Here is a 22793-nt window from a genome sequence, read left to right on the forward strand (position 1 = left end):
ACACTGATTAATTTGTTGCAGGTTCCATAGACCATGACGGCTGTGCCTTACCTGTGCGACGAGAGGCGACACGAGTCGCGGTTAACACTTACCTGTGATTCTAATGTATTTATATTGACTTCCTTCGGGAAGGTTCGCAATAATTACCCCACGACGGTAAAGTGTTGATAATTCTAAATCGTTTGTACGTCGTGTGCGAGTTCTTCGATCTATAGTCACGGATAGCGAGCCCCAAGGACATCTTTATGCTTACGACATAATTTTAATTGCGATCAGTTTAACGCCGGCACTTCTGTTATCTGTGCCTATAGTTACAGTACAATTTATTTTAATTTTTTAGTTGGCATATAAGTACCTATACATTCTTCGACCTTCGCGCAAGGTTAGTGATACTGTTTGAGAGATTGAGTTTTTGAAGCTCGCGATGTGGGTGTGGTCCATCGAATGAAATGTGATTTTCGTTTAGCCATAGTTTAGCTAGTTTTATTGGTCACAATTTTGTTGCTTTGCCTTTGTGTTCGCCGTACTGTCGCGATCCTTCGACTGTGGCGTGGCGGGTTAAATTAATCTGACTCAATTGTATATTTCTATGATATTAAAATTGTAGGTCCCTCAAAATTAAGACTTTAATTGCATTATAACTGCAAAAATGTTTTCTCGTATGTATCGTTTGCTCAATGCTGGAATTGCGGAAATATGATGAACGAGCGGACAATAAGACGAACATACTATTTCTCAAACTTATGTGGTTTGGAAATTAAGTATTGTAATAAAAATACGTATTATTTACGGCCAAACAGATTACAGAAACTTAACCGGATCATATATTCGAACCAATCGTATTTGCTTTTTAATAAATAGGGCTGTATGAGAGCATCGACTCGCTGACTTTTCTATAGAAAACGTATTTGACAGCCGTATTATATAGAAAATTTTCTTGGTGTAAATCGAGTTTATAACAAATAAAATATTAACATGTGTTTAAAGAGAAGCGTTCTTTGGTAAGCGGTTTTTGTAAAGCCGGCACAATTGCTAAGCGACTTGACGTTATATTTGAAATACATAGCGGTATGGAAACACTGCAAAATTCAATCTTTAACATTCATTTCATTGGAAAAAATGTCGCTCGTTTATCACTTCGCAGTTTTATCTCCGGCTTGCAACTAGAAACTTCGGCGGGAACAATCTGTCGTTCTAGCGTAGGTTTAATCTAGGTAATTCAAACGTTGAACGAACTAAGATAATTGTTTAACTTAAACGTAGCTAATTAAAAGAGTAATCATTTTCAGCAATAATTTGTTTAAACCCTTTTTTATTAGTGAAGCTTCCGAAGTATAAACGTGGTTAAATTTTGAGCACATATTTTTATAAAGTATAAAATACATAAGTAATTAATCAATAAAATTGTTTGTATCGATAAATCGTTTCGTACGTATGATAAGGTAGTCGACTTTACAGCAGTTTATGGTTAAGACGCCATTCCATTTAGGATAATGTGGACGCCAAAATGACGACTTATTTTTCTAAACGTTTTTGTTAAACGCAATAACGTAGGTGTTTATCGATATTAAGAAAATCTCCAAAGATTTAAGCTTCATAGGTCGCAATTGCATGCATCTTTCACATTTCGCATTTGTGTGTTACCATACAATGTGATGAATTATAGTTATTATTCTAAATGTTATTTTAAATCATGGTGCTGTCAATTACCATTATTTTATCGGTTTTAGTTTTAACACAGAAATCGTAACATCTTGTACATATGGACAGAATCATGTAGAATTCAATTTTATCGATAAACATTGTATTTCTATATGTATAGAGTAAACGATGTACATTATGGAATCTCCTTATTTCCTCTTATATCGCAAGTTTGAAGTTGAGTACCACAGTAATGTACTGCTTTTATTTTTACATTGTATAAATTATTATTGACATATTGTAATAATTAGTTATGTATAATGATAGCCATAAAATTTGTTTTATATAACAATAAGTTTGTAAATACTACAATTATACATTAAATTTTATACTCGATTGTATTTTATTACGATTCCAATACTCGTTAAACTGTCAATACATATTCGCCCTTTTTTACATCTAAAATATAGATTGTAAAATATTTTTATTTAGGTAAGATAAATGTAAAGTTACGCCAATAAAAAAAATTTCTGAAAATCTATTTTTAAAATTATTTTGTATAAATAAAATCCCTAGCTAAATTATGGTAATTAACTTTTACAAGATTTATTTAGTAGATATTGAGATCTATAAAAGTAATGGAATATTAATGGAGGCTGTGACCCGTTGAGGTTGTGAGGACTTTCGATGGCGTACGAGTTATGGCGCTAACTAGAGAGAAAGTTAACTGTAGTGCGTACCCAATACGGCGCGGGAGTTCGCACAAAGCACCGGGCGGAGACTCACGTCGCATCTGTTGCGTTATGCGCGACAATGTTTACATTTAGCGGGTTTATAAAGTGCTTGTGATCTCTGTGAGTGAAATGACGTTTTCTGGTAATATGAAGAGCAAGCCCCGCGTGAAAGACACATGGGAGTCAGAAGTGAGTTCTATTGTTATGAGATTGTGTCGCGAAGCTTTCTATGGGGTGTCTAGCACTTTCTCCTGTTTTTGTTAGGAAAAATATGTTGCCAATCGATTTGATGTAAAAACCTTTGAAACTCGTTTTGCAACGCGACTGACGCCAATGCGGAAATTTAATGTAAAAACTCGATTTGGTTTTCGATCATTTTAAACAAATAAGAACAAGATATAAAAATGAGGTGATTATTTTTCCTTGTTGCAATGAAAATTATTACGTAAAAAACATGAATTTAAGCATAACATTCGAGTTGCCTACAAGAGATCGTTTAGTAGCGATAAGGCTGCCCGCGTCATATTTTATTTCTATTTAAAATTACTTGTTATAGCATTTTTTTATAGGAGAATTATTTATACTACCAAAAAATAAGTAAAGTTAATGACTTGTATAGGGATTGTTAAAAGTTTATCGCACTTATATATGCAACCTTTGTTTTTGTTACATTTCCAAGATAAGATAGTATGGCGCATTCTTTCGTGAGCAGGAAACTTAAAACTCGAACCTACTTGAGCCAGTCCTTGCACTAGTAAATACAGCCTCTCACTCATTCTATATCTATATATGTACATAACTTAAAGTACTATAGATATGTATACTTTAAATATATACATTTCTAAAAAGAAAACGGTACGATACTAATATATGTAATGTCAAGATGTGTAGCGGACACAACAGCCCGCCTAACGATTATAATTTGAGTTTATATACGATTTAAATATATTCTATTCTGATTTAATCATTAAAATTTCCTTTTATAATTTAAACGCAACAGTTAATCCTTGCAGAGTGAGGAAATTAAATAGATATTCAAAATCGTAAGGAACATTATTGAGAATTTTTAAACATACGTCAAATAGCGAGTAAAATTTTACCGCGTAATAATTATGTTAGGTATTATGAATAGTCGTACTGTTTTGATATGACTAATTGTTTATCAATAGTAAATTATACAGATAGAACACGTATTGATGTATAGCTCTCAGTTTAGAAAATATTTAATATATGTACCTACTAGCTGGTTGTGTTAATAAGGGTAAATCTATGCTTAGGAGTTTAGTATGAAACGAAACTAAACATTAAACAGTACACGTAATACACTGAGTCAAAGTTTTATTCTAATTCCCATAAATTAATAAGTCCCATTTTATGTGCTCTTATGAAATTTGAAATCTGTATTTTTTCAAATTATAAATATATATGTAGAAAAATACTAAGAACAACATGGTTACTAAATTATTCATAAAGATAAAATCATTAAAAATCCCTTTAACCGACTTCACAATATACTAAAATGGCGTTCAATTATTATATTGATAAAGTTTGGTTTCCCGACCACTATAAAAACAATATCGTTTAACAAAACAGACGCCTTCGGGTAATATAGCAAACAAAAAACGATTTCGGCGAATTTAATTGAAACAATTTATCCACAAAATACCAGTTTATAAGTCCTTATATACATGACCTTAACAATCTAAATAAAGGTCTAATACAGCCATCAATGTTTTGTACAATTTAAACAATAAATTGTCTTACGAAGCTCTTCATTTAATCCTACGCTTAGACTTCGAATTTGGAATGGGAAGACAAAGCTTTACACACACTTTACTTTAAACAAAGAGTATTAATTAGAAGTACGAGGTTCTATAAAATTGATACGAAATACATGGAATCTATACAATTTTTTTTAGTGTAGCTGACTCACAACTGTCTTTGAACTCTTCGGTCTATAAAGAGAAATAAATAAATGCATTACTGTTTTCTAGTCCACTCTAATTCGTATGAAAAGCGTGAAAGTACAAGAACCATCGTACTTAACTCGGAAAACGACCCGGTGTATATGAATCTCTATCAGGATGAGATTCAGAATCTTACCCTTAGCAGAAACTATGTCCCGTATGTTAAAATCCAAGATGTTTTTACACACGTACCCTAGGCGTGCAAACGTATGGACTATGTAAGGGTGTAAAGATTCTTATACAGAATTTTTGCGTCGCTTGGTCGCTGCATAAAACGTGGCGTGCCCGCTGGTAATAAAGTGTACTTGTTCGATTTCCCGCTAATTCGGTAAATCACATAGGTAAGTGTGTCAGTAGATGTTAACGGCCATGTCCACGCAGCCGTGATTTCGATCCGGGTCGACGAGTTGCCACTGACCACAACGGACTCGGACTTATTTACTTTTGTCTTAAGTGAATCAATAAGAGTTTAAATTCATTTAAACTAAAAAAATTAAAGATGGATAAAAATAATTATATTTTTGCTGTTTCGGTATTAGTCTCTGCACAAGCCAGTTTTTGCGTCGTTCGCGAATTTATTTTTATTAGAAAAAAACAAAATCGACTTCTACGCACGTAATGACACTGGACTATTTAGCACTATACCTAATGCACGATATTACTTCATTAGTTTTATTCATTAACGTACTATAAACTTTGATTAGATAAAGAATACCACTGTTTATATGTATAACTGTTTGATTCTGCTTTTGTAATTTTCCTCTGTATATTGTGTAGACAGTGCATTTTTTGTCTGAGAGTGTTTCTGTATTGATTGCCTTAAATAAATATCTAACTACAGAGTGACAGGGAAAAGCCAGTGGCGCGTAAACCTTTTAAAGTCTCAAATTTACAGACAGCTGTATCGTGATTATTTATTTTTCTGATAGGCTACTAGCCTTTCGGTGTCTGATCCACGCCGTCAACTTTATATGTCATCAGGCATGCTGGTTTCCTCACGATGTTTTCCTTTGCCGTACGAGTGAGTGTTAAAAGCTAAAAGTACTAGGCTGTTGCGCAGGCTGAAAGTACTAGGCCAACTATTAAACTTCAACAAAACTGACAGGGGAAAAAGCAATATAAATGTAAGAACTTTTTGTAAATTTTCGAACCATAATACCTACTTTAATTTCAAAGCACAATCTCTTCAAGGTAAATAAAGTTCACGGTCCAATATTCTTGCACATCACAAAACATGTTTAGCGCAATTTATAATAAAATGGCGCAATTCATACTACTCGTCAGTAGCTATATATTAAACTATTAAGTGTTCTCACAGTTCTTGCATTCTTTCAATAATCAAATGACTCTACGACACATATCAAAACATATATATTCTAAGTGATTTGAAGCATTTTATACACTTATATAAAAAAAAATTAATAGGTAGGCAGGTAAGGTGTAATATTTTTTTTTTAAGTTTTAAGAGGGAAAAGAATGAATAAATCTGACTTGGGGAGAAATCTGGTACTCTGGTACTCAAAAAGAGATGGTGGAGAATGTCACCATTATTATTATTCTTTATTATTAAATTATTAAGCCGGTTTGTACTGATAGCGGAGCCTTGTCCGCAACTCGACCCGATACCCAATATAGTCAGTATTAAAATGTGAATCGCAATTTGTATTACAAAATTATTGGTCAAGAACCGCGATTGATATCTTGTTACGATCTCATTCATTGAAGAATTATTACCTCGGCGGCAATGGATCACAAAACTCGGCCAATCTGAATCGTGAAAATAAATATAATGAGAAAGTGTCGTAATCTAAACGAGACTAAGAATAGATTTTTCAATTTATTTTAAACATGTTTTACTTAATTTTTTTAAAATTAAATAAAGCGTATTTAGCGAGAGTATCTTCATCAAATAACGATCATTCTACGATGAATGTGCTAGTCTACCTAAGGTTTTGTGACTGATACAATGTACCTAATGCACACTTACGGGTACAATCTTGATTTTCTCCGACATAATCTAAATTCTGAGGAGTTGTCTATGACCATGTTTGAAATCTTCATATATATATATATATATATATATGTATGTATGTATATATGTATATACATGACAGTCCTAGAGACATTTTAAGAGTGCAAAATCGTGTCGCAGTTGTCGTGTTTTTTAGGTTTCGATAGATTATGGGGCTAATGATGGCGGCCAAAAACAGATGAACCCAAGTGTCCATTCCTGTATGTTCATCAGATAACTCCGTAAGATGAAACACGTTCTTTAAATTCATTAGTTATACTTTACGTAACCTATATGAGGTCAACGTGCTCTCGTGAACCCTTCTCGATAATCTGTATTTATAAGAATACAATAATTGCATTACATACGTTGACTTATCGCATGACATGATCCATGAGTTAGTAAAATGAAACAATCGCTTGCTTAGATAATTATAAAAGATCGTAAAATGTATCACATTTGCATATGGCATGTATAAGTTAAAGTATTTTCACAGTTAATTAGTTTCTACATAATGGCCAAGAGGCCCATTTGATTTCAAGTGATACCGTCAACTACCAGAAGGCTCGCAAGTACGTTGCCGGCATTCGAAGAATTGATACAGTCTATCTAGAAGGATCGTTAGTCAAATTGGTGCGGGTACACTTCAGTGGGCAGCTGGTTCCACAAAGTTTGCGGCAAAATTTTAATTTTAATGTAAAAAAATGCATATGAACTGAAGCAATATTTATTTAAAATGAGTTTAAGTTGATTATGGAACTAAGAAATGTCAAGCAAGCTCAAGCAATGTGTTCCAAATGCATTTTATCCCCCAGAAACGAACATAAATAAAGATAACCTCTAGACTAACCTTCTGTAATACGGTGACAAAATCAAAAAATCAAGTCTCTGCGGTTTTAAAATCGAGACATCGATATAAAACCAGCATCGAACACGTAAATAAAACGGAAATAAGAAAATTTTTATACATCTACAGCTATGTATTTATAAAAAGCCGGCAGTCTAACAATGGATTAAGTAAGAATAGCAGAAATGTATACTTTCACAACGTTCAATGTCTATATCTAGCTTTTAATTAAAACACATCAAGTCAGCCAAATAAGGTTTTTTATTTTAAAGAGTGACTTTATTTGTTCGTTATTATGTGTATCAAATTAAACATTTAAACTAAATCAAATACGTATTTTAAGACACTATTTTTCGTGATATTTCAGTGAGCATATTAGGGAGTAACTGGAAGCAATAAGTGTCGTTCGTGTTGTTTATATTATACGCGTTCTTTACTAAACTAAACGTATCAGAATTCTATGCGTGTTGCTATCAGAATCGCAGCGAATGTGCCTACGAATACTTGAGGATACTTTAAAAGTTTATGCTATGTATACCTAATTAAGCTAGTTGGCTGCGACACATATTTGCTAATGTCGAGGGTGCGTTGATGGGAAGGAGTTGTCAAGGATCTCAAAACAATAGGTCCAAATTCGAAGTGGGATGCCAGAAGCACTAAATAGTTACGATGGCAACTTTAGGAGATGGATACTTTAGGAGGCTAAAGCCCACAAGGAGCTGTATGATGATGATGATGCATGCTAAGAGACTTAGCGGGAACTATGACTCCCGTATGTCAAAAGCATAATGGTTTAAGACATACTCTAGTCAATAGACCTAAGTCTCGAATCTGAAAAACATACATATAGTTTGTGATTATATAATATCGAAATAATTAACGATCATTGTACGATAAATATGCTAGTCTACCTAAGGTTTTGTGACAGATACAATGTACCTAATGCACACTTACGGGTACAACCTTGTTTTTCTCCGACATAATCTAAATTCTGAGGAGTTGTCTATGGCCATGTTTGAAACTTTAAGCTGACTTAAAAATAGTTTATTGCAGTTGTTTTCAAGTAATATTTTTTAGTTACTACTTATTTAAGTCATTCTACTGACTCTTACTAAGATAAAGATCTTAGGTTTGTAATTGAACGTAGCAAGTAGTAGATTCATACTTTTTCGAATATTGGAAATTTGCATAAATCTTGATTGTTCGTAATAATTTTGATGACTACTTACATAACATTCCATATATACATGTATCTCTTCCAATAATGCCAGTGAAACTATTAAACAATGCCATGTAAGGCATCAAAGAAATCATATAAGGATTGACCACTCACAAGAAAGATCTTTTCAATATTCGTTAAACTATACAGTCGCTTTCAATTTTTAAACTCAAATGAGGTCATGTTACAAATTTGTGTCTTCAGTCAAATAATACAGGTGTAACGAATTTCTTGCGGTTGAAAGTGAGGGCATTCGCATTATTCGCTACGGAGAACTCGATAAAAGTCGACTTACGGTAAATAAGCGCGACGCACGAATCAATTCTATTTTCATACCATCGATTTTATTTTGTTTCTTAGAATCTCAACAAAGCATTTAACGGTTAGCATTCTTAGATTACCTTCTTCAAAATTAAACAGTTACTAAACTAATTAAATACGTAGAGCACAAATCTACTATAGATTTGTGTTCTCAAGTTCATTAAACTCGATTCGTACAGTGAAGGAAAACGTCGTGAGTAAACTGGCATATCTTAGGTACAAAAGTCGATGTCGCTAGGCACAGAAGGCTGATGACCTTCTTGCTTATTAGAAAAAACAAATGAACACGAAACAGATCTGAAACCAAACTCTAAAAGTTTGTAGCGCCACTACATCTAACTCAATATTGTGGAGTAGTGTTTTTATAATTAAACAATTATTGCGCTTTCAAAATATATATTTGCTTGTTTATTATGATAAATAATATGTTTACAATCAATACTTATTTGGTTAAATTAAAACAAATGCGGCATGTTGGCCTATAGGCTATGTTGCCGCAACAGAACCAATTTCAGCACCTACCATTTGCAAATGGCAATTAATCTGCTTTTATATTAAAAGAGTTTCGAATATATGTAATGAAAACATTCTGATGTATATTATATATTATGATGACCACATAAATCTATGTCGATTCAATGGATATATTTCCAAAAGATCGTAATGTAATAAAGTATCATAGGTACCTAATTTTTAAATTATTAGATTAAATTTCATACTTTATTAGATTAAATTACAAAATTACGCTCTTAATTAACGTCGTGAAATATTTAACTGTGTCATTAGTTACATTTCTTACGTATTATGTTAAGTAACACTCGTAACTGCTTTAGTTGCAATCTTGTGAACATAATATTTTTATTTTGTTTTCGAAATAATAAGGCTACCTATTAAGTGTCCCTTTTAGACACTTTTTTTCTTGCGAAATAGATCCGTATAGCAGGTATAGCTATATATAGGTATGAGGGTGGTACAGAATTCGAACTGTATTTCGGTGCCTAATTTAGAGACACTGCGGTATTGTTGGATATTTATCCCAATTAACAATTGTACCAAGGCCTATTCGTGTTAGTCCATATAACCAAGACGTCATCCAGACTACAAATGTTTTTTAAATAGGTCTTATTAATTCGTTGTTTGTAGGTACAATAAGAGAGTAATTTAATTATCATAAAAGTCCGTACTTTTTAAGTTTAAGGTTGATTTTTACGTATACCTGTGTATGATTATCCCGTAATTAAGGCAATGTTTGTACATGTGATTTAATGTTTATATGTCATCATGATGTCTTGTTTGCGTGTCTTTTAATTAGTTATCTGTATAAAAGGCATCAACGACTGTAAAAGAACCTGTAAATTATTGTAGGCTATCCAATGTCAAACATGTTTAAACTTAAACACACCAAAACTTGTTTAAAATAAGAACACGATTTCCGATTCTAATATTTTAGTAGTAAATGAGTCAAACCCCTTATTGTGAAAGTTGTACCCTAAAACCTCCTTACAAAACGAGTTTTTATTAATAAAATAACAATTTTATGACGGATCGTTGAATGAGAGTGAAAAGTATATATACTTAGTTGAATTATTTCTTGAGAAATTACTTTCCACAATCATTACAAGCTTTACAATTATTGATTAAAAATAAAGATCTGTCCCGACGTTTCTCAACATCACTCATGATACTGAAAACTGTTTTTATTCACTTACGATTATTAATACATAAGTTAAATTAAAAAATGCATTACATTAGACCTTTTATGTACGTTTTCTAAGAATAATTTTCACTTTCTATTTCAGCTCGGTTATGGGTGGTCACGGAATGGCCAACGGCGATGTAGGCACCGGCCAGAATCCACGATGTCTGTTAGTAGTGATATTAGGTTCACTCGTCGCAAATTGAGCCGGCCTTGCAGAGGATGCTGTGCGGCCATCGCTGCCCTACTTGTGTTATTGTTACTCGCCGCTGTCGCCGTCTACCTCGGCCGTATGTATCATTCAATATGATAGTTATATTCATCATTATTTCCAACACACAAATATACAGTATTTACAATATTCTTAAGCTACATTGATAGAAAATTAAAACAATATTTTTAAAAGTTTAGTCCCTCTGGCAGCATTTTCTCACTGTATTGCGATACTTATTCGTTGAGCGAGGGACTTCCCTAGTAAGCTAGTAAGTACTAGCTCTAGGGTCGCTGGTTCTATACACCAGGCGCCAACTTAAACCTTCAACTAGCGCCTATGCACTTGAACCCCTCCTAGCCTCTACTCCGAAGTGATAAAAATCAATCATTCAATATTAAAAGACGTAATTAGAACAGCAGACATCATTTAACATCCGTACTCAGAGTTTAATAATAAACAGTTACTTAAGGCATAGTAAATATCACTTTACCTTAGATGTACTTGGAAATTAATGATTTTTATAATGCATAAATCAGTAATCCAGCATTCAATTTCGTAGCTGCGTTGCACCGTTCTTTGTAATATTAATAGAATTCTTTATTAAGCTATTAAAAGTAATAATTTTGAGTCAATTTAGTACCTACTTAAATCATAGATTTACCCCCTTAATCATAACTAAATTTAACGGCACTATTATAAATGAAGAATCTCTCTTTTTATCACAGTGTGAACCCAATTTGATAGACAGAGACAAACAATTCGGCAGATCGAATAATGTTTAGGTTATTAATGTCTGAGCATATGGCAACTACACGAACTAATTTTATGTTTTTGTTCCTTAGCTTTAAAAAATCCTTGAATCCTTGAATAAATGAGACAATTACTCGTTTAAAAAAGTTATTTGTTCATATATTTGGAACTATATTCTTATCTCCAAATCAGTGAGATAGTTCAGTATTTTCTCAGACCGTACGACATTTAAGTTACGCCCGTCACTGCAGGAAAAGGCCAAGCGATCGGCCTTGCATTCGCCACAACAAGTGAATCGATATACTTTGTTCGATGAACCTATTCAATCATTATAATAAAAACGGGTTTTGTTACTAAAATGGCCTAGTTTCGCTGATTTAAGATAAATTTTGCTTCCATCTTAAAGCATTTTAGCCAAAATACAAATTAATTTCGATGTCGATGTTTAGAAAATTGGTTTATACATATATCTATCTAACTCGCACTCGCAACTCGCAACTCGCGCACACTTACACAACATTTTGACAATTGACGTTTTTATTCATAAGTGTAGTCAAATCTCTATTCATTTTCAGAGTAACAAATATAAGGAATTAACATATAGTTTGAGGTATATGAATAAGTTAATATTTTGAGTATTTTATTTCAGATATGTACCTTTTTGGAGACCCTTTGAACCGACAAACGTTCAAGGGATCATTTATAGTATCTTCCTGGAGTTCAAAAGAGGATTTATCGTTGAATTTAGCTGACAATAGCACTCGAGAATCAGAGTTACAGCAACTATTAGCTGATGTGTACAGCCGGTCTGAGCTACGATCATGCTTTGTGGGTGCGGACATATTGGCGTTAGATAAGTGAGTTTAAATTGTCGTATTTATTTAAAAAGGCATACTAACAAAACACATACAGAGGACACACGACATATATAAAATATAATATATGCATATGCAGCAATGAAAAGTGTACACGACATTTAAAGGGAAACATTACAATGATAAAAGAGAAATTAAAAAATAAAAATAATCGATAATAAACTAGATTTAAATCATTATATTTATATTTGTTTGTCTGAATTAGTACAGCAATCAATCATAATATCCTCGGCTAATGAAATAACATGAAAGTAATTATTGTCTTGACTTATTCGTATACGTAGGGATGATTATAACTGCCTCGTAAAAAAATATTATAGAAGAATAGAAAGAAAGATCTACTGTCACTGTAAATTGTTTTTCAAGGAAATATTTTTTTCTATAATAAAATCTTAAGCAAGGGAAGAAGGCTTAGTGATTAGTTGTGTTTTAATTTTAAAAGCAGCACAATATAATAAGCTTAAAAGCTTAACTAGGAACTAACTGAATATTACCAACAAGTTTGTATGATATAACTTTAAGCGGACTGCGTGGATTCATGGTCACGGTAAACTACTTTCAATATTATACAAAGAAAATTCATCTTGCCGTAGGGTGTACCAGCTCGCAAACACTAATTATGCCTTACCGCATACGATAATTATGAATGTGAAAAAGAAGAAAAGAATTCCCGTTACTGACGTCATGTCTTTTCCTTGATCTTACCGATAAATATTACATATTTCAATATGCAGTCAATAAATTCAAGGTTTATAACATTTCAACATACAACACGCTTAAAGCTATATTACAACGAATTATTAATATATATTTAGGCCCATAGAGTCCATCACTATATCAGGATAACATATAATTAAGAAATATATTGTTTTGCAATTTGTAACGAGCCATAATAGCAGACAATAAGTCACGACGGTAAATAACTTTGCGGAATCAATGTCATTTAAGTTTGAATTATACAAAGGCATAATGTTACATATTTCTGCTTTTTGTTCGCCACGAACTAAATATATAATCGGGCGCTAGATATCGTAGAAATACAATACTAGTTTTTTTAATGTGCAGTTAAAATACACAAATTTAGCTACAGTCAAGTTAAAGGTTTAACTCTAGTAATTGGAGAGTCTGTAAACAATAAAATAAAATAAACATATTCAATGTTCACAGAATTATGGATAATATACATAAAATATTTTATAGTTAATTATAATGAATTAATTACTGATTTATATACGAGTGGAACTTAGACGACATTAAACACATTACATTTATAATAGTAATCTGTGTTTCAACACCTTAACGTCGTTCTAGTATTCCTGGCGCGTGCTGATTCAATGGAGGAATGATGCATAACGGAAATGCATTAAAATGCAATTCGTCTCACTATTACTGAAATAGTTGATAAGTATTTTGAAGTTTTTGAAATGTGCAATATTTGGAATAAACATTAACTCTCTTGCCTTACGCGTTTCAGGGAAGGCGTTATTTTAGTATAAAAAGCTTCTCCGATAGTATTTATAGTTTGTAATAATAATTATTAATGTAAAACAAATAATTGAAGCTGTTTGGCCATACGAAGTAAATGAAACACTTAGAAGGTTAGTAGGCGTCGTAAACATGCCGCATGTTAAACCGTTATTCATATGCACTGTAGATTATGTATGTGTGACAAAAATGGCAACACTCTGGTACAAAATTCACCTAAACAATTTTCTTACCTATTCTGGTTGATATATTAAATAATTGGTAGGTAACTAAACCGCCATTAGTGGTACAAAACTAGGCTACATATCTCTAACAAGGCTTATTTTTAGTATCGGAAAGTTCTCGGATTTACTTTATGTAGGAATAACCTTAAAACGACTTTCATCAGCTAATGAACGTGGCCATTAGTAAAATCAAAATTTCTATTAGCTCATAGAGTTCCATGTGTTTTAGGAAATATGACCTCAGTAAAATAAATCATGCGCAAGTATCGCACGTACGTACATGTAATTTAAATTAGAGAAAGTCAGCTTTCACGAATTGAGATGGAGCGTGTTGCAGGGCCATTAAGTACCGAATACATGAATGCTATATTGATCTCGTTTGATCTTAAGATCAGATATGATTTACGACATTACGAAAATGGAATCTGTAATCAATAATTTTTATTATATGCTTCAAAAAGCTCAGATACAAATTACCTATCTGCTACTGATTTTACGTAATTGAAACTAAATAAGTTTTGAATTGTTTTTTGACACAGATTGCATAAGCAAAATGATTATTTTTAGAAAGTCTCCTTCAAGTACAGTTACAATAAAAAAAATACATAATTCTATTGTAAAATATAAACTTCTGTGCTAAGTATAAGTTGCCTAGAATTTTGATTAAATACAGTCTGCGACCTTCCTCTGTACTAGATATCTATTTATGTGTATCAAAATGTTTTCTTACTTTAACGATTAAAGCTGTATTTCATTTTAGAGAATATCTTTTATCTGCGACATATTCGGGTATAAATGATAAAGTTTGTCAGTTCAAGATCTGACACATCTTCAATCTATCAAGATCAATTCAACGCTTAGCCATTTCAAAATTTTGTATTCACAATAATAAGGTACCTACGTGAAAATATGTGCCTATTGTTATAAACGGCATAGTTATTTAAAAACCGGATATTATTTTCGTTTTGTTTTACTTAAAATACGAGCACACGTTCTACTTAAAAATTTAGCTCGTTTTTAGTATTCTTCACGTACAATTCCGCAATCAGTGAATCAGGCCACCGAAAGAAAGGGCTAACCTTGAATGCGGCTTAAACACGAATTGCATAGAAAGTACAGAGCTTAGAAATACGCATTAAACTTTCTCGACTCGATCAATAATTCAATGTGTCATACTAGTTGCCATATCTCTTAGAATAATAACACATATATTCACATGCATACAATGAATATTATGTCTTATCCATACTACTTGAGGTGTTAAATCTATAAATGGAGTACTCGTATTTAAAATAAGCCTTTAATACTGTTTAACTTACATGCTAAGTATAAAGGAAATATTCCTAAAGTAATATAATAGCCTCTAACTCTAAGCAGCTTACGGCTTGTTCTTCGACAAGGTCTTCTCTAAATTTTTCCAACCTTCTTTCTCGGCGTTCTTCAGCGGTGCGAATCTACATTTCACCTATTTGATATCATCCGTCTATCGTGTTATCTGCCTGCGCCTGTTTCGTTTTCCGAAAATAATAGATCAAATAATTTTCCTCAATTCTTATTGGTATGTATACTTATCAAATGTTCAAAATTGAAAGATCTAAATTTACAAGTTAGTTCCTAAATTAAGGACGTAGAACGGGCGAGACGAGCTGGCTAGGAACTCAACTACGAGATACTGCTAATACGAGTTGTGTACATTTACGGTAGTGCGTTTGTGCCCCAACTGTGCTTTTCTTCTATATATCGTAATATTATTGTGAAAGAAGGAAATCGGCATCTTAAGGGTAAAAAAATGATGACGCTTGCCATCCACCAACTCGTAATGTTGGTGTTGTTTTTACATTAAAACATTGAAATATATAAAACGATTAAAAAAACATAATAATATTATTCACTTCAAGTTACATTCACTTAATAATAACGTACAATATATACGTTTATTAAAACCTAAACATAACAATCAAATATACAATATTTTTTTTACATAGTAATCACAGTAATAATAAAAAGAAAATTAAAAAGTTTGGTACCTGTGGCAATGTATCTTTAACGCTGGCAGCATTTGCTCGCTGTATTGCGATACTTATTCGTTGAGCGAGGAAAGCACCAGCTCTGGGGTCACCGATACTTTTTACCAGGCGCCAACTTAAAGTTTTGAATTAGCGTCTGTGCTCTCGAACCCAAGGGTCTCTATTTCAAAGGGAACAAAATTTAAGTTGGAGGAATGATTGTTATATAGAGAGTTGTTTATTGTACTCCTTACAATAGTTACATTTTCACTTTTTTTGTTACTAGATATTTATTATGTGTGATATAGTGCAACTAATTAAAATAAATTTGTTTTTAACTTTAGTGCAGATGAAGGAACTCGAGTCCACTTTGAGGTGTCATTTGAGCCGATTTTTACAGCGGTTAGTACACCTGCGGTCATCGACGTTATGGCACAAGCTCTACTTACACCTTACTTCACTGGCCTGGGTGCTGTACCTGATACATTACATATTGAAGTAGGTAACTTGACTATTTTCTATAAATTGTTGTGTATATAATATGCAAGACATCAATCAAAATAACATTAGTGAGAACGTTGGCATTAATGAGTGTGTTACTTTTACTAAAGTTGACGGAGTAAAATTAGGTATTGACACAGAACCATAAATTATAATCTAAAATTTCTATTATTTCTAGGAAAGCTCGGTGATATCATCCGAAGCGCTCAAAGAAAGTGAAACCACAACAACCGAGGCGGCAACAACTGAGATCTTATTAGTAGTGGAAGAGGAGTTGCGAGAGTGTTCACAATTGGCGTTATCACTTTGCTCGCATTTACCATACAACATAACAACCTATCCAAATCTAGTCGGTCACGCGTCCAAGGACGTCTTGTTGCGTGACCTCGTTGCATTCAGGGAACTATTAGATGCGGAGTGTTCGTATCTTGCGCAGGTTAGATAAAAATACTTATTTACATTTATATACAAAACTATTTCGTATTTTAAATACTCCAACTATACTTCTGCTTCAAATGCACTTTATTATTTGAAAATGGGAATATGTAATGTATTCAATAGCGAAGTAATGAAGGGAAACGTTTCTTGTTATAACAAGAAACGTTAAATATAATGAAAATCTCTAATAAACGAAATAAATATAATGAAAATCTTTATTACGTATTCATGCTAAAATAGGGCAATAGGCTAACAATTACAATAGGATATACAATTTTTGTGATAAAATAGGAGAGGAAACTAGCTTTCGATTCGGTCATAAAAGGTAACTCACAACTGCGCCCATAGACAGTTAACTTGAATATGTTGTAAATACTGCAATACTCACCAAATTTTTATTTAATTTTCTACGTGTATATATAAAGTTTATGAAATGTTATCAGGACTTTGTGTGCCAAATGCTACAGCCTCGATGTGAGGAGAGACACTTAGTCTACCCGTGTCGCGCATATTGTCGAGCTTTCCACGCGGGATGCGGAGAACGACTTCCCGACCGTTTGCGACCACATTTTGACTGTTCTCGCTTTCCTGATTACCACGGGCCGGGTTCGTGCGCGCCAGAACCAGGTATGTTGTTGCCGAATTCATATTGATATTTTTTTATTGTTATATAAACCGGCAAACGGGCAGGAGGCTCACCAGATGTTAAGTGATATCTGATTTCCCGCCCAATGACACTCACAATTTCAGAAGGTTCGCAAATGCGTTGTTGGCCTTAATTTATGTATGTAATCAATTCTTAATATAAATACGTATATGTAAAGAATTACATGACAGACTTACCGGCCTATAATTAGTCGGGTCATATGTTTTTCAAAGTGAATTTCTCAATTTTACTTAGCGTGATCGGAATCATCAAAGCTTTATCTAACCGGTCTAAATCTGAAATAGAGTTAATGGCGATTATAAATGATTACATGACGTAATACTTATTTATTAATAGCGTCTTCTTTCGATTTAATGTAAAAGAAATGTCTTCGTTAGAGCCTTCTGGCTAGACTAGACAAATTTTAGTCCATGTACCTTTTTACAGAAATATGATATTTTGATAAAGTAATGCTTTATCAACAATATATACAAGTATTGTACGTTTTTGTTTATAATTAGATTGTCGCGGCGGTCTGCAGCGGCTTGCTTTATCAAGACGTGCGTGCGACGGAATACCAGATTGCACGGATGCTGCCGACGAACGCAGTTGTTCTCACTGCGCAGCCGCCGCTACCGACAGCATTCGATGTGCGCTCAACGCTAGATGCCTACCGCCACATTTGCGCTGCGATGGTACACCCGATTGCGCTGACGGAAGCGATGAAACTGGATGTTGTAAGGACCTTTTACTAATATTAAAATAGAACTTTGTGTTTATGAATACGTTTGTACCCCAGCGATACATACAACACATTTCGCACCCAAATTCCCAGCCCAGCTAGTTTTACGTGACATTTTTTACCAATCATTAAATTTTCAAATCCTAATCGCCTCGATTTTTGTAGTGTGGGTATCTCGATCATTAGCGTCTTGGAAAAGGGAGAACGGCGAGACAACAATGGGAGCGGTAAGAACTCGGGTTGGATACGCCGTGTGGGCAGAAAGGGGACGTTTCGGAAAGATCTGTGCTACGCCGTATGAGAATGACAAAAAAGCCCTAATGAGCGTCGCAACATCACTATGCACTGCCCTTACTTACAAGTAAGTAACATAATTAGATGAGCCTGTAGGTCAAGCACTGACAACAAAATTAACTACACTTTACTTTAGAAGCTCTGCGAAGGCTGACAATGGCTGTATTAGTTCAGCCAGTAATTTAAAAAAAACATTATAAACTTTTGTCTTAAAAACTAAACCCATATACATCCTAAAGTATTGAAAATGCTAAATACTTAACCATCTAAACTACTCACAGTACTTAGTTACGAAATAACCTTAAACGACGAAAAATATATATTTTTTTATAGAACAGGGGGCAAACAGGGAGGGAGGGAGGAAGGGTGGCTCATCTGATGTAAAGTAATACCATGGCCCATGGACACACTCTATGCCAGAGGGCTCGCGAGTGCGTTGTCGACCTTTAACAGGTCGATATATACATATATATACGAATACAGTGGAAGGGTAAATAATCACCAACTTATTTTCATCAGATCAGCAATTGCTGCAGAAGCTGTCCCTGATGCCGAAGGGGATTCTGAAGACGATCAGAAAAATAATTACAAACCGGAATACGTGGAAATTGTCAACCCTGCTGCCGCTGAAATTTCATTTATCAAATCTGAGTGTCCAGAGAGAAAAGTCATAAAAATTGTCTGTGACCAATTAGGTGAGTAAAAACAAAATTGTATTTAAACAAAGTACATTTTGAACAAAATATAATTCATACGCGTGTTTTTTAGAATGTGGTGTACCATCAGCGCGGGGATTAAATGCAATTAAAGGAGTTGAGGGTTTATCAAGATCAGCGCGTCCTGGCGACTGGCCGTGGCATGCCGCACTACTCCGGTCCCACGTTCACGCCTGTGATGCTGTTCTTGTACATTCATCATGGCTTATTACTACTGCATCTTGTTTTCAGGTCAGTTTTAAATTCAAGTAAGAGAACCGACATCTACTTTTTTACGAACGAAAATGTTTATTAGAACAGAAATGTCACTGAGATATTTGGCGGAAAACAATATGTGTTTCCGCTGATTCTTTTTAATTTCCATTGCTAAAAAAATACAATTATCAGCTACTTGTCTTGACGCTAACCTTTACATTTGAAATAATAAAAGATAATTTCAGGGACAACCAAAGGCCGAGTGGACAGCAAGATTAGGAACTGTTCGCATTCAGAGCACGACACCATGGCAACAAGAACGACGAATTGTTGGAATGATTCGTTCACCAGTCGAAGGCAGTATGCTGGCGTTGGTTCGACTAGAAGAACCTGTCGAAATGACTGACTTCGTCAGACCAGCTTGTTTACCCGAAAACGGTTTCCATGCCCACAATCAAAGTGTTTGTAACACTCTCGGTTGGACAAGAAATAGAGACCAATTACAAAGAGTGCATGTTGTAACAACTTCTATGAATTATTGCGAAAATGTTAGCATAACTACTGGAAATGGAATTTGTGCCGAGCCGCTGTATGATCAAGATGATTGCGATGTGAGTAATTTTTATATAAAAAAAGATATATAGTAACGAATACCGAATATACTAGAAGATAATAACGATATACCGTTAATAAAGGCGTTTAATTAGCAATATTATACAATTACTTGGACTGCCATAAAAACTGTAAAGTACGCGAAACGTCAAATTTTTTTTAACAACTGATCACTTAATAGATGAATAAGCGTATTAAATGTTTTGACACAGAAAACTGTATTTTCTATTGTATCAATACGTATGTATACTCGTGCCAAAATATTTACAATACTTTAATTACAGGAAGAGGAGTATGCCGGAAGTTCAATGATGTGTTTTGATGAGAAATCTAAACATTGGTCGCTGTTAGGTGTGAGTAGTTGGCGAATTGCCTGCTCGAAAATTGGTTTAGGAAGACCCAGGATTTATGATGCTGTTACATCACATGTTGATTGGATTCAGAAGACTATATTAAACTCTTCCAGGTGACCAATTACCCGAATTTACTTGTGATTAAGACTGCTTTAGGAAAGATAAAGAAATTTCAAAATCATAATTTATGATAATAATATAAATTAAAATAGTTTTTAAATCATATCAAATCAAAAATACATATGTACAATGAGTGAAAAAGAATAAATTAACTTAAATAATTGTAAATTATACATTTTTCTAGTTGTTATTTAATAATCTTTATAATACTGACATAGAAGTCTTAGATTAGTTTTTGCAATATCCATTAAATTATGTATAAGGTTGTTATAATTTGTAATATTGATAAAATTGAGTATTAAAACCATGAAGCCATGATATAAATATTAAATTTAAAATTATCTTTTGTTAGAATATTAAGTATTGACTTGTTTAAAAAAGGTGAATTTTTCCATAGTTTGGAATTTTATATCTTAAAATTACATATTTAGAGATACAAAACAATTGAAAAATTCACCTCAATTGATAAGGTGTATCATAGCAATTTAATTAAAAGTGTAAATATTTTTTACCAAATTTAAAAAATAAAAACTTGTTTACTTGTTTATTTGTGTTGTATATCTTAATAATTATAAATTACCTACCATTGCCATATATTGAAATGGTATCATTTAATAAAAGTGTACAGTAGAATATCTCCCAAAAAATCTAATTAATTTTATTTGTGATATATAATGTAATGGGTAATATACTTAATAGTTCTGGCCTCACATTTTGGTAGTTGCTTCATTAATCATTATTCTTGATAGATGAAACATGATCATAGCTGTGTGTCAAACAAACTCAGTTAATTTTTAGTTTAATTTAATTTTTAGGTCAAAGGCTTTAAGACAGACCTATTATTAAAATGATATATGTATAACTGATTATCCTAATTCTCAAGATTCCAATGAAAATATTCTAATTCAATATAAAATGTTTATTAAATAAAAATACATAAATAATCATATAAATATTTATTTACAATAGCATATCTACAATATTGCTATTATACTGTACTATAATATCTTCATTTCTTTCCTTTTAATACACCTTCTTCCTTCAACTCAGACCTAATTTTTTCTTGAACATTTGCTGGAAGATTTTCTAATTCTTTGTTTATGTAAATATGTAAATCCACCAAAGGTTTATAGTGGTTATGAACTACTTGTGATCCTGCTAGCATGGATAGCATTGCTGCTAATGTAAAAGAAATATACTGACCCCAAGTGACACCCGCAGGCATCTTATTGCACCGAATATTTTTCGATTTTCTCCTCAACAATAGTTTTAGCCTGTCGCCTTTTAAATGTATTATAGAAATTTATGTCTCCAACTTTCCAGTTAATCATAGAAAATTCCAAAGCACCTCCAAACACAAAAAATATTGGCAGGAACCTGTATAAGCCTAAAGTTTTCTTTCCAGGGAAATGATTTACGAGTTTATAAATCCAACCTATTCGCATTTTAGCTTTACATTACATCACACCCAAATCTCAATAGTTGCTGCTTTAAACCAGCAGTAAATTGTAAATTCAGTGACAGTCAATATTATTTTTTAGGTTACTTTAAGTAATTGGTTTTGTAGGTAGCTATATAATTAATATACATTTATTTTATTTTGTTATTCTTTAGGTAGTTACGTTCTCGAAGTTTAGACTTTAGTTAGGTTCTCATATATACGTAGCTTCTCTGTGATCATTATTTATTTATTTCCTCCAGTTAGTCTGTGGAGTGTGGACTGTGAGAGACAGCCAGACTCTATAGACTATAAATAACATAATTTAATTTACCGTAACGTGGGATTTGAATAATGGGTCCAGGTACAGGGCCCAAGTTTATACTTAGTATAAATTAACAGGAAACTTCAACCTTTATTCTTCATACAAGATTATACAATTAGATAACTTATACCAAATTGGATGCCTAGATGCAAGATTTGGCCTACAGAGGAGGTATATTCGAATTGTTTGGTAGATAAAAGGTACTCATCCTACCAAAAAAATTAACAGTATAGTGTTTACTATACTATTACTATGGTCTTTAAATTTACTTAATCTGTGGACTGTGATAAAGTTCTTGTCGGTGTAAAGTGTAAACACTAAAAAGTTTTTGAATGTAATTTGAATTTTGAAATCGTTTCACGTTTGTAATTTGTATTTCTGCTTGTTTATTATTCCTATTCAAGTGTCGGCCTCATTATATAA

The 22793-nt window shown here is 33.0% G+C and overlaps 4 protein-coding genes across 7 annotated transcripts in view; 2 read left to right on the forward strand and 2 right to left on the reverse strand.

Moving 5' to 3' along the window:
* The window catches only part of LOC123711291 (phosphatase and actin regulator 4), a 39571-nt gene extending 37592 nt beyond the window's left edge, over window positions 1-1979 (forward strand). For 2 of the 4 annotated variants that reach the window (XM_045663805.1, XM_045663802.1), the window contains exon 13: window positions 22-1978. In XM_045663805.1, the coding sequence (XP_045519761.1) occupies window positions 22-37 (16 nt within the window). In that variant the 3' untranslated portion in view covers window positions 38-1978. Of the gene's footprint in view, window positions 1-21 lie in introns of all 4 variants that reach the window. The other 2 variants (XM_045663804.1, XM_045663803.1) reach the window with 2 other exon arrangements.
* A 174-nt stretch (window positions 1980-2153) lies between these two features.
* Window positions 2154-20918, forward strand: LOC123711290 (atrial natriuretic peptide-converting enzyme). The gene is made up of 12 exons (XM_045663801.1): window positions 2154-2564; window positions 10540-10726; window positions 12050-12257; window positions 16335-16488; window positions 16670-16927; window positions 17373-17556; window positions 18097-18312; window positions 18483-18678; window positions 19131-19306; window positions 19380-19558; window positions 19768-20133; window positions 20419-20918. The coding sequence occupies exons 1-12, from the start codon at window positions 2505-2507 to the stop codon at window positions 20602-20604; spliced, it is 2370 nt and encodes a 789-aa protein (XP_045519757.1). The 5' UTR covers window positions 2154-2504; the 3' UTR covers window positions 20605-20918.
* Window positions 20919-21548: 630 nt separating this feature from the next.
* On the reverse strand, window positions 21549-21832 carry LOC123711396. Its single transcript, XM_045663967.1, has one exon. It carries the CDS (start codon window positions 21830-21832, stop codon window positions 21617-21619), a length of 216 nt encoding a protein of 71 aa, XP_045519923.1. The 3' UTR covers window positions 21549-21616.
* Window position 21833: 1 nt separating this feature from the next.
* LOC123711395 (small integral membrane protein 4) lies at window positions 21834-22271 on the reverse strand. Its single transcript, XM_045663966.1, has one exon. It carries the CDS (start codon window positions 22050-22052, stop codon window positions 21834-21836), a length of 219 nt encoding a protein of 72 aa, XP_045519922.1. The 5' UTR covers window positions 22053-22271.
* Window positions 22272-22793: the final 522 nt, after the last annotated feature.

The sequence above is a fragment of the Pieris brassicae genome, chromosome 6 (assembly GCF_905147105.1).
Source record: "Pieris brassicae chromosome 6, ilPieBrab1.1, whole genome shotgun sequence".
Taxonomy (NCBI): Eukaryota; Metazoa; Arthropoda; class Insecta; order Lepidoptera; family Pieridae; genus Pieris; species Pieris brassicae.

What these genes read in the sequence shown, in the direction of transcription:
- LOC123711395 (XM_045663966.1), bottom strand. Translation starts at nt 22,052, where the DNA reads ATGCGAATAGGTTGGATTTATAAACTCGTAAATCATTTCCCTGGAAAG.
- LOC123711396 (XM_045663967.1), bottom strand. Translation starts at nt 21,832, where the DNA reads ATGCCTGCGGGTGTCACTTGGGGTCAGTATATTTCTTTTACATTAGCA.
- LOC123711290 (XM_045663801.1), top strand. Translation starts at nt 2,505, where the DNA reads ATGACGTTTTCTGGTAATATGAAGAGCAAGCCCCGCGTGAAAGACACA. An exon ending in GACATATTGGCGTTAGATAA is followed by an intron (nt 12,258 to 16,334) that starts GTGAGTTTAAAT and finishes TTTTAACTTTAG; the next exon opens with TGCAGATGAAGGAACTCGAG. An exon ending in CTGATACATTACATATTGAA is followed by an intron (nt 16,489 to 16,669) that starts GTAGGTAACTTG and finishes TATTATTTCTAG; the next exon opens with GAAAGCTCGGTGATATCATC.